General features: G+C 39.8%; 1 protein-coding gene across 11 annotated transcripts in view; it reads right to left on the bottom strand.

The window, feature by feature from the left end:
- Positions 1–17,512, bottom strand: part of MARCHF1 (membrane associated ring-CH-type finger 1) — an 867,957-nt gene that overhangs the window by 84,583 nt on the left and 765,862 nt on the right. For 6 of the 11 annotated variants that reach the window (XM_045055710.1, XM_045055711.1, XM_023252710.2 and 3 more), the window contains 2 exons: positions 4,778–4,857; positions 3,740–4,498 (listed from right to left, as the gene is read on the bottom strand). In XM_045055710.1, the coding sequence (XP_044911645.1) occupies positions 3,740–4,498; positions 4,778–4,857 (839 nt within the window). Of the gene's footprint in view, positions 1–3,739; positions 4,499–4,777; positions 5,993–17,512 lie in introns of those variants that run through there. The other 5 variants (XM_023252709.2, XM_045055712.1, XM_023252705.2 and 2 more) reach the window with 5 other exon arrangements.

The following is a 17,512-nucleotide window of genomic DNA, read 5'->3' as shown; positions in this document are numbered from 1 at the left end:
CTTAAGTATGGACTAGCATGATCTAATCCATGATCCATGTTTTAAAACCTTTTTTTTTTTTTGTATAAAGAAGATAAAGCCTTTCCCACTACACAGCTATGGGTGTGTTAGCATGATGACTTAAATTTCCTGTAAGCTGTAATTGGCTAATAGAGAAACTTTCTCCGAATAAGGCTTTGATGAGAGTGGGAAAGAGGGTAGGGTGTCTATATGGGGACCAAATGCCAGGAACAGAAAAGGAGGAAGGGCTTAGGAGCTTCTTCTGCTTTGTGGTTGTGGCTGAGGCGGGTTCTGCCCATGCGTGTCTGAAGCAGCAAGAGTGCAAGTTCACAGGCAATTGCTGTTTCTCTTCCTTGCATAGGGGACTCTGGTGCTCAGGCTGTGTCCATGTGGAGGCCTTTTTCCTGCGTATGAGCTCATTTAGAGATTTCATTCACTTCCCAGGCATCACGGTTACCTGCCTGAAAATGATACCCAAATCTATATGTCCTCCCTGGCCTTGAGAAGATTTTCATTTTTAGTATCTTTGTGCTATTGCCCTGTGCTAACACATCATATTAATGACAGTTGCAAGTATGCAATTGTTTAGTGTTGATCTGTGTATAGTTGTCTAATGCTTGAAAAATTATACAGAACCAGCTGTGATTGCTGTCCTGCCTTTCGCTGACATGTCTCATATTATCTGCTGGACAACTGACCCTGCAATGTCATTGCAACCACAAACAGCCTGCCTGTAATTGAACTCATCATGTCTTTCCCAAACCAACTTGCCTCTGACCTCTTCTGACTTTGTCAGTAACATCAGCGTTTACTGTCTCCCAAGTTCCAAGGTTTGGAGTCCTCCTTGACTCCTTTATCTTATGCTGTTACCAATTCCAAGCACCAAGATTGTTTCCATTCACCCAGTGGAATGCCAGTATACCATCTGTTCTTTCCTTTCATTACTCTTTATTATCCTAATCCTACTTACCCCAAAGTTGGATACTTCTACCTTATTACAGCTTGTTCTCTTAAATCTAGGTTCCTTTCCCACCGGCCCGGGACACTGGGACTACTCTGTATATATGTTTTTCTTCATCAGGCCTATGCTATTTAGCAAAGGCTCTTCTGTATTATTTTTTGCAGTGAAATTTGTTTTTCTTAAAGGGATACTATGTAGAACCCCGTTACATACAAGAGATAATCATGAAGCTTCTCTGATTGAAGATGGGCTAAAGGGAGCACAATCTCCTTGATCTGTTCTCAGCTTTTGAGGCAGCCTTTTTGGTATCAAAAGGCTCATCAAGGCAGTTTGAGAACAAAGATGTGTAGAACATAGCTCAACTCTTTGGAAACATACATATGTTTCCTTTACAAGTCTTTTTGTTTGTTTGTTTGTTTGTTTGAATTGTTATCTATGTAAACTTTCCAACCTAGTCATATAAATTCACACAAAATTCTTCAGTGCACAGTCATTTCCTCATCTCTGTCTGGGTTTATGGTATTTCCCCTGCCCTGAGTGCCCAGAATGCCTATCCATATGTCTCTGCCAATCTAATTCTACCTTTCTTTGTCCCAATCCCACCTCTTACGGGCTTTCCAGATTGTTCCAGCTCTCAGCAATTTTTCTTTCTTCAAATTTCTGAAGTATTCCTTTCTTTTTAATTCACCCTGTACTATCTTGAATTTGCATCTTTTCACTTATGTGTTCAATTTCTCCCACTAGATAACAGGCCACTGGAGGAAAGAATCAAGTCTTTTGTTGCATTTTGCCCTCAGCATCTAGCATAATATGCAGCCCCAGTATTGGCTTAGTGGATATATTTTGATGATAACCCACAGCAAGAAATAATAACTATAGGCCCATCAATCTCACTTTCATTAATAGAAGTCTAAGTTAAATATCCTGTCTTTGAAAATGTTCCTCCAGAGCAGTGCTTTTAAGTTAGGAGAACCAGCCACTATGACTTTAATTGCAAGCATTACTTTTTTCTCCAATTACCATTAAGCCTACAACTAGCTTCTTTAACTGACTTTCATTAAATTATGTTGGAAGTAGATTCAGGGAATGACGACAGATGGTTTTAAGTGGGGAGTTCTTAGTTTAGACTAGAAATAGTGTTGTATTCCATCCTCCAACATTTTAGCAAAGTCTCACTTAAATCATATTCAAAGGATTATAAGAAACTTCCATCAATATATAAATCAAATGGTGCCACTTCCTTTAAATCTCTGAGCATGCTTGACAAGGCCTTCTCCACCTCCCCCCTCCTCATCTGCACCACCCATCCCCCTCGCTCACCACACCCTGGCCACAGAAGCCCACTTCCAGTTCCCTGGATTGCAAAACTCCTTCCCTCCTCCTGACTTCTTATTGTGCCACCTTCTGCCCAGATGATCTTCCCTGTTTCTTTCCTTGATCCATTACTGTCATCCTTTGAGCCTCAGTCAGTTCATCAGCTCCTCAAGAGAGTTCTTCTCTCATCTTGCAGAATAGGTAAAGCTTCCTTGTTATGTGCTTTCATATTCCTTATCACAATTGTAATTATATATCAACTGTGAAATTATTGTGTTCCTGTGTTTCCCATTAGACTGTAAGCTCTAAGATGTCAGACTGGACAAGTACTATAATATTTTTAATGCCTAGAATTGATGTATCACAGATGCTTGAATGAATCCATGAATAAACAATTTATAAATATCTTATAAAACTTTCAGAGAAACAAACTATTATAATATTATTTACATCCAGAGCTTAATTCCCCTTGTCTTGTCTTGAATGGACATGGGCAGCATTTTCTGGGTCATGTGATTCACATGACACACACACACACACACACACACACACACACACACACACACACACGTTTTCTAAAGCAACTTTGACTTTCATAAAACAAGCCCAAACAACCAAGCATTACCCAAAAAAACTTCATATGCCCCCAAACAGAATCTCACCAATTTAAATGACTGGGTATAACATGAAAATGTAAAACTATCTGTTTTGTTTAAAATTATCTGATTTGTGCACACCAGCATGGATATTCATATAATTCTTATTCACATTAAGTTATTCTGAAAATGTATATGGATGGATGAAAAGTGGGAGAAAGGAGTCTCATAGCTATGAAATGTCTACATGTTGACACCTTTTAGTACATGATTATCACTAAAGTTAATGTGTTCTCCTTCCCTGAAGGCTCCAGCACCCCCACTGATATGTCCATGACCTGTTTCTCTGTCCTTTCAGTCTTGAATTACCCTGCTGAGTCAGACAATTGGAGAACAAATTAGCACCAACTGCAGAGGAGATTTTTTTGGTACAAAAATCTGACCTTAAAAAACCCAAGCCTTAAATATCTTTCCATCAGGATGCTAACAGTTCACCAAATTTGCATTAAAGGACCTAAGGTTTCATACACTCTCTCACTCATATTTACTCCACTCGTCTTGTCTTAAATAGAATGGGTATCAGATCCAACTGTTTGTCGATCCATTTAACAGGATCAGTCATTATCCAATTAAGGGAAAGGTAAAGGGGAAATCTAATTCTATTCTAGAACAGCTTTCAGACCCCTAGATACTTCCATATTCTTCTTCTCTCACACACCTTTTCTTGTTTTCTTACCTTACATCCAATCAGACAGATAACAGTATAAATAAATGTTATGTTTTGAGGGTAGGTGTCAAACACACACCTGACACACAGCGGGAAGAAACGCATGTGGATGGCATCAAGCCTTTCTCTATAGTGACTGACCTGCATATTTTTAAATTATCAGACCCGTCATGGTAGGTGGCAGGAGGCTTCTGCACAGAGTTAGTCACCTGGAACCCAGCAGCAGCCACATACTTGCTGCCTTCTGCAACTGCCAATATTTCAGGGCTAGAATCTGCTTCTGAAAGTCCTTTCTTGATGGTTTCATACTGCCCAAGACTATGCAAGAGCTGCGGATCCCTGTGGTGGTATCTGCCTTTGCTTTCCTCATGCTTCCTTGAGGATCTCTTAATCTCAAAGGATCCTCTTGGCAGGGAAAGGCTGCATTCTTGGTACCTTGTGCCTTTTCCTCTGCAGAGATGTAAAGAGCAACTCTCATGTTCAATCAGCTCTTGTTGCTTTTTACCTTTGGATTCCAAATCTATCAGATCCATTCCATTAGGAGAAGACCCATCCAAGTTTCCACATGGTTTACTACTATTTCTCCTTCTTCTTCGTGACAGTCGGAATTTAACTTGGGCTCTTCTTTTTGCCTGAATCCAGTGACTCTCATCTGGGGAAGAGGAATCTGAAGAATCTGTGTAAAGCTCACTCCATCTGGGGCTTGCGATCTGGAGGTGAAAATCACTTCTCCCTTTTATTTGTTCTTCTGCATGCTCATATCTCTCGGAGGCCCTCCTCCTCCTCCTAGGCCTCTGTTTTACTGATTTCTTACCAGACTCCTTCCTAGCAGGGCTGAGCACCATGACAGGGGTGCATTGCTCAAATGCATCTTCTGACATGTCATGCAAGACGGCAGATCTAGACAAAGCAGCAGGCAAAGGATGGGAGATGGGAATGGAGAGGAAAGCCATGGGAAAACAGAGAGAGAGAATGATGAAAATGATAGCATGGACCAGAAGTTGGGAAATAAAGTTCAAATGAAGAAAATGCATTGAAGGGGGAAAAATTAAACCAGTATAAATTGTCCATGGACAATGCAAGGCAGAAGCAAGAGCCACACAGTCTCATAATACAGGAGAGGAATACAAAACGTTGGTCTAAAAATTATTTAAATAGGATCATTTGCTGAGCACTTACCTGCAGATGTCCTGAGTGGATGGACAGACAGACAACCTTGACTGGCTCCTGGGAGCTGTCCCTGTCGTTGGACTGCTTGCCTGGAGAAACAAGTTAGATAATTTGGCATCTTGGTTAAGGTAATACATGGTCGATATCTTGCTTTTTTTCCACATATTTAAAAAATTACAGCAAACGTGGCTGCCGGTCATGTTGCTCATAACGCAGCTCACAACATATAGGAAGTTAGTTCGTTTTGCAAAAGTAAAACTTATTTGAGGAACTTGGAACAGCTGAGATGCTGTACCACTTTGCTGTTGCTTCATTTATGAGAGAGGAAGACGATTCCACAAGTTTCTGTTCTATTTACTGTAAACATTTGAATGGAATGGCTCAGTTTGCCTTGGAAGCAATGGGTAACACTTGAAAATTTCATAATACAAAGGACATGAAGACTATTGTGTGACAAAGATCACAACAATCTGGGAAGCCTAAATAATCAAATAGCCATTAGCCTGCTAGATACTGTCTGGAATAAACATTAAGTCACATCAAGTCCCTAGGAGATAATGTATTTGAAAGCAGTTTGTAGTATTTAAAAGCCGGTAGTTATTACTATTATTATTTCATCATTGAAACTAATAAAATCTATCCATCACACCATTATTGACCTTTCATGACCATATTGAACCTGAGGATAATAGAGCCTGAAAAAATTCAGATTGTTAGCCTAGAGTTGAGCACATCTCACCAAACTCTTACCTTTGAAACACAGCATTTTCTTCACTAAATTTGACTTCTTTAACTTGTATTTAATACAGATGATGATGATCAATCAAAAGGTAGAAGGTATTGAGAATTTGCTATGTGCCAGGCATTGTACTGTGGCTTTATCGACTGTCTCCTAAATCTTTATTATAATCTCACAGGGGGGAGATAGTAACAACTAACAGTTTTGAGTGAATACTATGCTCTAAGTACTTTTAGAGCAATCACTGTTCTAAGTAATGTTCATGTGTCCATTCATTAATGCTCACAAGAAGTGAATGTGTTAAATGTTGTAATCATTTCCATGTTATAGATAAGAAAACTGAAAAATTGGTGCTGCTTCATACAATTAGGTGCTAGGACAGAGGTTTGGGATGAGGAATCTTGCTCTCACATTTGTTCTCTTACCTACCTTGTAATACACTTCTCCTTCACACAGGAGGAAACTAAGGGAGGAGGCCTAGGTCCAAATTTAGATCAGTATGACTGCACAGATGAAATACAGTTTTCACATCAAGAAATAACAGTTAAGGTGGAAAGAGTAACCCCAAATTTCAAAGTAGTTCTAAAATTTCCCATATTAGAGATAGATGGTTGTGGGTCCAGAGAAAGATAAACTAATTCTAAAACTCAAAAATTGAACTCAATAACTTTCAAGAGGAGGCATAGTAGGCTGAATTATACTGCCTTATGCTCCCCCTGCCCCCTCACCTGCCCCAAGATGTCAACACCCCAATCCCTGGGATTTGTGATTATGTTTCCTTACATGACAAGAGGGATTTTGCAGATATGATTAAGTTAAGAGTAGTGATATGGGGAGATCATCCTGGATTATCTTGATGGGCCCAATGTAAACATGAGGATCCTTATGAGAGGGAGCCAACAGAGGTAGGGTCAGAGAGAGAAGATGGAAGGATAGGAGCAGAGGTCAGAGAGGAAGAAAGATGCTATACTTTTGGCCTTGAAGATGGAGGGAGGGGTCTTGACCAAGGATGTAAGTGGCTTCTGGAAGCTGGAAAAGGCTAGAAAATGGGCTCTTCCCAAGACCTTCCAGAAGATGCAGCCATACTGACGCCTCAGTTTTAGCTCAGTGAGACCCACACTTGACGTCTGACCTCCAAAACCATAAGACAATAGAGCTGTGCTGTTTTAATTCAACAAGTTTGTGGTAATTTGTCATGGTAGTCATAGGAAACTATGGAGACACAATAGGAGATGAGACTTAAGCTAATCTTAAAGGCAAGCAGGAATTATTAAAGAAGAGATAAAAAATATTCTAGGTAGAGGAAACAGGATGCCCAGAGGGAAGGATGGTGTTCTCAGCACGCTCCCACAGACGGAGTAACATCTGCACGCTTCTGGTTTATAATTTTCAGAGGCTGCCCTATAAACCCATGAACAATGTATTTTTAAAATATGTGAATGCCATTTTTGAACACCAGTCCACGTTTGATTATGTTCTTCAAGATTTCTATCAAAACTCATTTATTTCCAATTTTTAATTCAGATTCACTTCATTTCTGCATCACCAGAATAGATACATAGTCAATTTTCATAAAGTATAAGCATCCCTGTATTTTATGCTGTAAAGAGTAAGTTTTGTTAGGTTGTGCACCACTTATCCTACATACATCCACTGAGATTAGTAGGGGGTTCTGCATACAGCAGTCACTGAAAAAAGTGAAGTTCACTACTCATTCTCTTTAAAAAAAAGCAATGCAGCCCAAAAGTAACCTCAAATTACTGATGACATTATAAAAATGAACTAAAATATGTTGAGCTACTTAATGATTTGTTGAAGCCGATTCTATAAATCTGCATATGGAAAAGATGTTGAAATGTAATAAACAAATTTTATAATCTCACATGTCTGAGCAAATGTATGTTCTACAATGAGAATATGATTTGTCAATGAATAATAACACAGAACATTAAAAAACATGGAGCTTCCCTTTGGACAGTTTTTGGTCCACCACAACACTGAATCAAATAGCACTTATGTCTATGACTCTCATGTATTTTATTTTATTTTTTATTTTTAATTTTTTTTCAACGTTTTTTATTTATTTTGGGGACAGAGAGAGACAGAGCATGAACGGGGGAGGGGCAGAGAGAGAGGGAGACACAGAATCGGAAACAGGCTCCAGGCTCCGAGCCATCAGCCCAGAGCCTGACGCGGGGCTCGAACTCACGGACCGCGAGATCGTGACCTGAGCTGAAGTCGGATGCTCAACCGACTGAGCCACCCAGGCGCCCCATAACTCTCATGTATTTTAAAGGAAATAGAAATCATCCTTATTGTCCATCAAGAATCTTCAAATAGCTCATATCCAGTATTAGTGTATACATGTTCATCTTGGTGCTGGGGCAGATGCTCTAGTATCAGCTACTGTAGCTGATGCTGTTAACATCTACTCTGTCTCTTTGGCCTTCCTCTGAGTTCACCTGTACAATGACTGATTCCCACTTGAGTGCCTGTGCCTGTTGGGTTCTATGCCCTGGGTCTTTGGTACCAGGTGTACTTTCTTGGCTGCACACAGGCACAATCTGGAAGTTTAGGCTAAGCTAAAACCTCTGGGGACATCTCTTGGACTGAAGTCCATGGATAAATGTCAGAGATTTCCCATTCTCCCAAAAGGGCAGTCCTAAAGTGACTTTCAGTTTCTCAAAAGATCCCAAGCTGGATTAAGGCCCATTGACCCTAACTCATCCACACACCCCTTTACTGGCATTCCCACTTTTTCTGTCTTTCTTCTCCCAAACTCTATAGTGCCTCCCGGATCACTTTCTAGAAGAACTATCTGCACCCAACTAAGACAGTGGAATCTATTTGATCAACTGACTGATATAAAATTAACCCCAGCTTGTGTTACTTTAGGTTTGTTTGTTTATAAACATGAATTAATAAGGGTCTATTGTAATACATACTACAGTGAGTTCTTGGAATAAAGAAAAGATAGAAACCTGAAGAGGTTTCTTGTTTAGTGGAAAAGAGATTAAAATGAACAGGCAATTTTAGTATAGTCTAGTATATCTTGATAGTCTAGTAATGGGAGTTCTGATGAAGGAAGGACACTTGATGTAGAGTGGAGCAGAGATTTAAAGCAAGTATCCTCTAGGACACTTGAACATCTGAACAAGAAAACGTGAAGGTGAATAAAGTGTTATAATGACTGGGGCGGGGAGAGTGCTGAGTGAGATAAGAAGTGATACAAAATCAGGATAAAGGAATAGACAGAGGTCCTATATGTCACATTTAAATGCTTGGATTGTATCCTCAAATGAATGGTATCACTGACAGATATTCAGCAACAAATGGAAATGATTAAGTTTGGGCACTAGACACTACTTTGGCAGCTGAAAATTGGAAAGTTCAGGAGTGATTATAAGCAGGGGAAATATTTAGTATTCAATATATCCAGGATGTAGCAGGGAGTGAGAAAAGTGATAGTTTAAACAATATAATCCCAACTGGTTGTTGTTTTTTTTTTTAATGTTTATTTATTTATTTTGAGGAGAGAGAGCGTGAGTGGGGGAGGGGGAGAGAGAGAGAGAGAGAGAGAGAGAGAGAGAGAGAGAGAGAGAGAGAATCCCAAGGAGGCTCTGAGCTGTCAGTGCAGAGCTGGATTCAGGGCTTGATCTCACATATCATGACCTGAGCTGAAATCAAGAGTTGGATACTTAACTGACTGAGCCACCCACATGCCCTGGTTTATTTTTAAATATGATTAAAATTATCTCAAAAATGAGTTGAAAAAAGTAACATGGGGAAACATCTTTAATGTTTAATGAAAATTTTTTAGTCAAGTTAAGTGGGATAAGTGGTTAAAGTACTTTTACCAGATATCAAAACATAGTATGAACCTTCAGGAATTAGGATAATATGTGTGTGTAAAACTATTATCTAGCTATCTATTTATCTCTTAGCTTTCCATTCCTTAGTACTTAATAAAGTTGCATTCCAAATTAGTGGAAAAAGGCCAGGTTATTAAATAGCATGAGGAGAAATGACTAGTCATCTGGAAAAATGTAAGGCTGGATCCCTTCCTTATTGCTTAGACTGAAGTTTAGGTGGAAACTTAAGACTTAATGAAAGACTTAAATGTTGTAAAATAAAAATAAAACTGAAAATATGAGAAGAAAACAAAACTGAGTATGTTTATAATATTGTGGAAAGGAATCCCTTTCTTAGGATGACATGAAATAAAAAATTAACATAGGAAGATTCAGGTAAGCATGATAATTAAAAAGATAAAGTCCTAATTTACAAAAAAAGAAACACACTCACACACCAACATTACCCCAGACAAAACTCAAAGCCATGATAATGCCATATTTCATAACACATATGATAGCCAAACAGCTAATTTCTCTAGTACGTGTGGATTTTTTACAAATTACAGGGGAAAAAAAGGAAAATTGGTAGATCCTAGACAAAAATGAATAAAACACAAAGGTAGTTCACAAGGGAGGAACTGCACATGGTTTTTGGCCACATGTAAAAAGATGCTCAATCTCAATAAGCAAACATATGCAAATTCAGTTAACAATGACACTTTCAATTACCAGATCAGCACATTTATTTATTCATTTATTTATTTATTTTTAACATTTATTTATTTTTGAGACAGAGAGAGACAGAGCATGAACGGGGGAGGGGCAGAGAGAGAGGGAGACACAGAATCGGAAGCAGGCTCCAGGCTCTGAGTCATCAGCCCAGAGCCTGACGCGGGGGCTCCAACTCAGGGACCGCGAGATTGTGACCTGAGCTGAAGTCGGATGCTCAACCGACTGAGCCACCCAGGCGCCCCTAGATCAGCACATTTAAAAAAGATTGATAACACCTAGTGTAGCCAAGGTGGGTGAAACTAAGCATTGCCATATATTGTTGAGGTAATTGTAAATAGGCACAACTTATTTGGAGGGCAATTTGGTAAACATTATTAAAATAAAAAAAAAATCTATGGTGTTCACATCAGAAAATCTACTCAGGAATCCGTTTTTTTAAAGCACCTGCAAAATTGCCCAAAGATATATTCATTGTAACAAGAATGTTCATTACAGCACTGTTTGTAATAGCAAGAAATTGGCAATCACCCAAATGTTTAGTTATTAACATGGAAATACATAAGCCATATTAAGAAACGAGATATACCATGCAGACACGCAAAGTGACACACACATATGTGTAGGATATATTTTTTAAGTGAGAAGTCAAGCTTCAGAACTGTATGTAGTATGGTCTCATTTGGGTAAATAATGATTTCATGATATGTGCTATCATATGAATAGGACACATTTGGAGGAGCGCACATCCAACCATGAGCAGTGATTATCTTTGTGAGATAAGATTATGAGACACATTCAGTTTTTAGGCTATATATTTTATAATATGTAAAATTTTAATTTTAATAAAAGGAAAAATACATCATTTTAGTGATGATGTCATAAATGACAACTATTAATATAGAAATCAGTAATAGTATTTTCCCCCTAATATTTATTTGTCTATTAATTATTTGTTTAAAAGTTAATTTATTTTGAGAGACAGTGGGGGAGGGGTAGAGAGGGAGAATCCCAAGCAGGCTCTGTGCTATCAGCATCAGCATAAAGCCCAACGTGGGGCTCAAACACACGAACCATGAGATGATGACCTGAGCTGAAATCAAGAGTCAGAAAGCTTAACCAACTGAGCCACCCAGGTGCCCCTCCTCTAATATTAAAAAAACATCATAATAATGTTTATTATTTATTTTTGAGACAGAGAGAGACAGAGCGTGAGCAGAGGAGGGTTAGACACACACACACACACACACACACACAGAATCTGAAGCAGGCTCCAGGCTCTGAGCTGTGAGCACAGAGCCCAATGCAGGACCCAAACCCAGGAACCATGAGATCATGACCTGAGCCGAAGGCAGACGCTCAACTGATTAAGCCATCCAGGCATGCCTCCCTCCTCTATTCAAGTGATGAAGTCTTTGCTTATTTAGGCTCTTTGAATTTCACTTGCATTCTTCAATTACATGTACTCAACATGATATCTACACAATTCCAGTGTTCTCCCTCCCCATTTATCCACCCTGTGTTGAACAAGGTTTGGGGAGAGGGTGTGGGGCAGGACAGGATACATGCAAGACTCACCAGGATTTGTTTGTGGGAAAACCAAGAGCGTGATGCTTGTCCTTCCTTCCCCTGGAAAGACTGTAATGTCTTTCAGATCAGCTTTCCAGTGGGTAAGGGAAGTGCCTAATATAGTGCCTGCATGGTAGGGTAAAAGGGACAGAGGCAGATGGACCTGTGCCAGTTTTCCCATTCCTCCAGACTAGGGTAGACTGAGGAAATCCAGGTGTCATCTTGTGCTTTCATGAGTGTGTGAAAGATAACTGATATTGCTAGCCTGCAGAAGTAAGCAAGGGTCATGAGAGTTAAAGTCAATGTGACTTTGTAACAGAGGGCCACAGAGAAGACTAGCAGACAAAGGCCTGGCAATGACAGTGAAAATCCAAATGGGTTGGAAGGTCAGCCTGCTTGATTGTAACAAAGAGCCAGACACCAGATCTTGGTGCCTTAGCAATAAGTCTGGTAAAAACTCTCAGAACAGAACTTTAAAGAGAGGTCCCTGCCCTAGTATACACTGAAAATTGAACGGGTAATGGGATGAAAGCTTGAAAGACTGGATGTGATTAAATTTTGAACTGGTAGAGACAGATCATTTTTTGAAAAAAAAAAATCAGATATTTCCCATACCAGCAGTAAAGAGAAATCAAAAGGAAGATGAAGGGAAGGCTCACTGTGAGAAAGTCACACGTTCCCCCCCCACCCCCCACCCCCATATTGTGCAAAATATACCACACTTCATCCTGGGGGCCATGTGGGATCCCTAAGACACAATGTAGCAAATATCTGTACCATTGGCTGATTATAAAATCTAAATGTAGAAGAAAGTGATCTTGAAGTTGAGTCTATATAATCTCGTGGATTACAAACGGTGCATTAAGAAAGATGCAGGCTAGACAAAAAGAAAAAAAAGTGGCATGATAAGTTGTCTTAAAACGTTCCTTTCAGCACACCAACTTTTGGGAGGAATTGAATATCCTTTCAAAAAAGGAAAGCCAAATCTACCTTTGGCAATTCACACCATTAGGGGTGAGGCTTAGAGCAACACTAGATTCTTTGAGAGGTATAAAAGAGAAGCGGCAGCTAATGGTGCAGAATCCAGCTTGCCTGGAAAGGCCTTGGAAGGCCAACAAGCAGAGCCCCACTGGTCTGCAGAGGCCAAGCTATGCCAGCCTAACGTCTTATTGGAAAGACAGCTGAAAACAGAGATGGAACAGAGATTTTCAACAAGGATTGCATAGCAGGGGATTTGGTTTGAAATACCAGCTTCATGGTACTTCAGGACCCATCATGGTACCCAGGCTACCTGGTAAAATTTATGCATCATGAGAGATAAAGAAACAGATTCACACAGCTGCCTTTGGTACCCCATGTCACATCTCCTCAGTCCACTCCTGATAGTTGCAGCCATAGTGAGTAATTCCTTTGTGAGTGCCGATGGACCTCATGGTGAGAATGTCCCCTCAAGTGAGTGCAAGTGAGTTTCTACAATCTACTCCTAAAACCATGAGAACCCGTTTGGCTCTACAGAAGCCTGAATGCAAGGGAAATAATACCTCTAGGGACAAACTTAAAAAAAAAGGGGGGGGGTGTCAAAAGCTTCTGGATAAATGATCTATCCTGTCCCTCAGGTAGAAAGTTCTGAGAGACACTTTGGATATATCTCAGGAGTCCTATTAAAATCATAACTGACTTCAGGGCATCTGGGTGGCTCAGTTAGTTAAACATTTGACTCTTGGCTTCAGCTCCAGTCATTATCTCATGGTTCGTGAGTTGGAGCCCCACATCAGGCTCTGCTGTCAGCACAGAGCTTGCTTGAGATTTTCTCTCCTCTCTCTGGCCCTCCCCTGCTTGTATTCTCTCTCGCTCTCTCTCAAAATAAATTAAAAAAACCTTAAAAAAAACCTTAAAAAATCATAACCGACTTCAAAATGCACTGTTAAATTGACTTTTTTACCCTTATTTGTGATTCCTGGGATCACTTCTGAAGTACACCACCTGCACCAAAAGTCTAGTCACCAGTATTGATTTGAAGGGAACCCAAACTGAGAGATAGTTGGTAGCAGAAATGGTACCAGAAAGCAGACTCACAAGATAGAGCTTAGGAGCTGAGTCACTCATGGTCAAACATCACAGGAACTCTTTCCTGGTAGTAAGTGGGAGTGGTGATAATGCCTTGTGAGCTGTAGCGTCACTGTTGCTGGGTTGTACAGGTGATGGGGAAGCCTGCAGTAGCTCTGGAATTTGTATTGTAAAGGCCAATGGTAATTATAAAGGAAATGAACTTGCTTGGCTTTGTTAACTGCCTTGGAGGCTTCAATGAAACAGAATGGCAGGTTCAGTTTGGCCAAATAGCAAGCAAGGGTATTTTATGAAAGCCTGTGTATAAGTATAGCCCAAAGTACAGGGATGCAAGTTACCTCTAGGCAGCCCTCAGCCAAAAGGAGCAGAAGCTGGAGGATAAGTCATCAGCCTCTTGTTCTTCAGGTGGTTAATCCTTGGAGACATTCTTTCCATTTCATAAGGAGAACCTGGTAGAATTAAGCCCTGTTGTCACCTCAGTGACCTCTCTACTACCACCCTTCTATTGGCCTCTCCTTTTCATCTGTCTTAGTTTCCTTCTCCCTCACTCCTGATGCCTAGGGAACACTTCCCAAACCAGCAATCTGTACAAGTTCTTGTCTCACCCAGGCCCTGCTTCAGTGAGAACTTAAACTCAGACACTGGAGGTTTAGGGTGGGCTCCATCATCAGAAAAATTGGCTGGCTGTTGCCATTGCACCTGCTGGCCTGGACTGTCTCCCATGCTCCTGGAGTTGTACGTATTCCCCATCTCCTGAGTCCCCTACATGCAGGTCTGGTGCCCAATCTGAGTCCCACTGCAAGAAGATGAAACTCCAGCCCTGACCCTTTCCTCAACACCATGCAGGTGATTATCTAGAGAGAGGAAAATTTCTCATGGTTCTTACTGCCTCTTATTTTTCTACATTTTTAAATGTTTATTTATTTTGAGAGAGATAGAGTGCAAGGGTGGGGGGAAGAGGTAGAGAAAGAGGGAGATAGAGAATCCTAAGCAGGCCCTGGGCTCTCAGTGCAGAGCTTGATGTGGGGCTTGAACCCATGAACTGTGAGATCATGACCTAAGCCAAGATGAAGAGTTGACTGAGCCACTCAGGTGCCCCTCATTTTTCTACATTTTGATCTGTGTATCTACGGAGCTTTGATATCTATCTTCTGAAGGTATAATTTCAGTCAGTTCCTTTGCCTTATCAAAAGGCTACAATGGTTCCTGACTACTTAACAAATACAAAGAGACTGGTTTGGGATTTCGGGGCCTTTGTGTTTTCACTCCCGTCAACGTTTCTGGTATATACCTCAACCACTCCTCTTAATTCCTAGGTTCCAGCAAAACCTAGCTTATTCGTTTGTCGGTATAATTACATAAAATTTATCATATTACCAAATGTGTCTCATACTTTTATTTCTATGCCCTTCTCCACAGAGAAAAGAGCAAAAGAAAGCTGCGGAATTTTCCTTAAGGCCTATCTTATTTTCTCAGCTTTACACACAGCCATTTTCCTTTGAACTTCAAGGCCCATTTAACTTCTCTTACTGTATCACCCTTGCTCTAGCATTTATCATCTGTGTTCCTGTCTAACCATTTCCAAACTGCCACAATGTTCCACAGTTAATCTTTTTTGTTTCTTTTCCAGATTGAGAAAAGAGGCCCCGTCTTACTCATTTTAGAAATCTTCATAGTGTCTTGTACGTAGCAGGTAGCTAATAACAGGTTGTGGGGTTGAATTGAGCTTGGCGACAGTTGAATTGGGTTGAACTGAGTTGGTAATAGTTGGACCGAGTTGAATTGACCTTGGTAAATCCTGTCCTGATTGCAGTAGAGATAGAGATGACAATCATATCACAGTGAACCAAGAGAAAGGGCTCCATTCTTCTCTGTAAAAGAGGCAATTCTGCTCTCTAACAAAATAAATGAACTGAGGCCAACGTTTTATATAATTTTTGAGACACTTTCCTTGGACTTTGAAGTCAAAAAGCATATCAAATGAATAACGTATCTTCTGTTTTCTTTTAAAGAGAGGCGTAACTATTTAGGAAGTAACGTAACTATATTGTGTAGAGAAGAGTATGTCTTTCAACAAATTTTAAGCTGGCAGGGTCTGTTTAAAAAGAAAACATAGTAATTGAGGAGAAAAATGAATTAAAATCTTTTAAATGCATGGCCCTATTCAGCAGCAATGAATTGTTTTAATTCACTAGTTGGTACATTATGAGAGCTTGATAATTTGTTCATCCCTTTAATAGGTGCAAGATTGAAATGTGGCTGGGGAGGAAAAAATAACAATTGGCTGGATGAGCAGAATAATATGTTCTTTGAAATGAAGCATTCTTTGTAATGGATGTTTATTTCAGATGATTACATTGTACAGTGCATTTAAGTGGGAAAAACAAACAAGAGGCCAGCTGCACTAATTTTATCAAAGTTATTTATATCAGCAGTATAATTAAAGGCAGTAATTTCAAATTAGGTTTCCTGAGAATCCATTTATAGGCAACACAAGACAACTTGTCTCTATGGCATCTAGGCCATGATTATGCTCTGGGGGCAATGTTAACTACTGCCAATTGGCCTTGGCATTTTGAAAATTAATTATTGTTTTGAAAGATGCTAAAGCTGTTGCCTCCCGCTGCCCTGACCAGTTTAGATCCACTCCACTAGGAGAACCCAATATATAATTTATGGATATGACAAAGAATAATCATGCATAATCATTTACAAATGGCTTCTCTTATTTAGTAATACATTAATAATACCTTATGAAGAATGATTCTGGAGCCTCAGATGGGAAATGCTGCTGCAATTTTTTTTTAAAAGCCTCCACTAATTTCAGCAGTAGTTCATGAGTAACATGTTGAAGAATTTAGTATAAAATGAAATATTAAACTGGATGTAGGGAACAGAAATGGGCCAGAAGCTGAAAGATTCTTTTTGGCTGTGAAAATGATATTTAATGATTAAATAAAGTAATAAATATAGAGAATATATTTACACAATCTCAGGGCCAGGGGAATTTTATAAAGGAGTCTTGGTCTAGTCCCACTTGACACTGTTATTCCATTTATAACACTCTCAATAGGTGATCATCCAACCCCTGCTTGGCCAGTAACAGAATTCATGGTCTTCTGAGAACATCCCTCCTTCTCTGACCGTATCATCTAGCTATATCATTGCAGTATCACATTGAAGCAAATTTCTCTGTGGCTTCCAGCACCAATTCTAATTTTACCCCCCAAAACCACACAGCATTTTCTTACACTCTGAGTCTGTCTTCTTTATCTTTATGGTTTTTTAAAGTTTATTTTTGAGAGAGAGAGAGAGCGAGTGAGTGCGAGTTGGGAAAGAGCAGAGAGAGAGGGAGAGAGAGAATCCCAAGCAGGCCCGATGCAGGGCTCGAACTCACAAACTGTGAGGTCATGACCTGAGCCGAAATCTAGAGTCAGACTCTTAACCAACTTAGCCACCCAGGCGCCCCTCTGGGCCTTACTTCTATATCAGGGTCCTTTACTACTTATAGACCCTCATGTCTACTGTATTCTTGCACCCTATCCTTGATCATATTCTTATGCAAGTGTGGAGTATACTTTTGGAGCAGTGAGTACTTAACTTCACTGGAAACACAGGATGCCAATGATAAATCTGTAAAGGAAGATTTTAGACAATGACAGGACTTCAGTGTTAGATTGAGTAGTGTTCTACATTATTTGATATGGAATCAGTGAAGGTTCTGATTAGGAGATAACAATGATGACAAGTGTCCTTACAAAAGATTAGTCTACTTAAAAATAAACT

Source organism: Felis catus, chromosome B1 (genome assembly GCF_018350175.1).
Source record: "Felis catus isolate Fca126 chromosome B1, F.catus_Fca126_mat1.0, whole genome shotgun sequence".
Lineage (NCBI taxonomy): Eukaryota > Metazoa > Chordata > Mammalia > Carnivora > Felidae > Felis > Felis catus.
The sequence above is the reverse complement of the archived record's forward strand: the minus strand, read 5'-3'. Positions and strand labels throughout refer to the sequence as shown.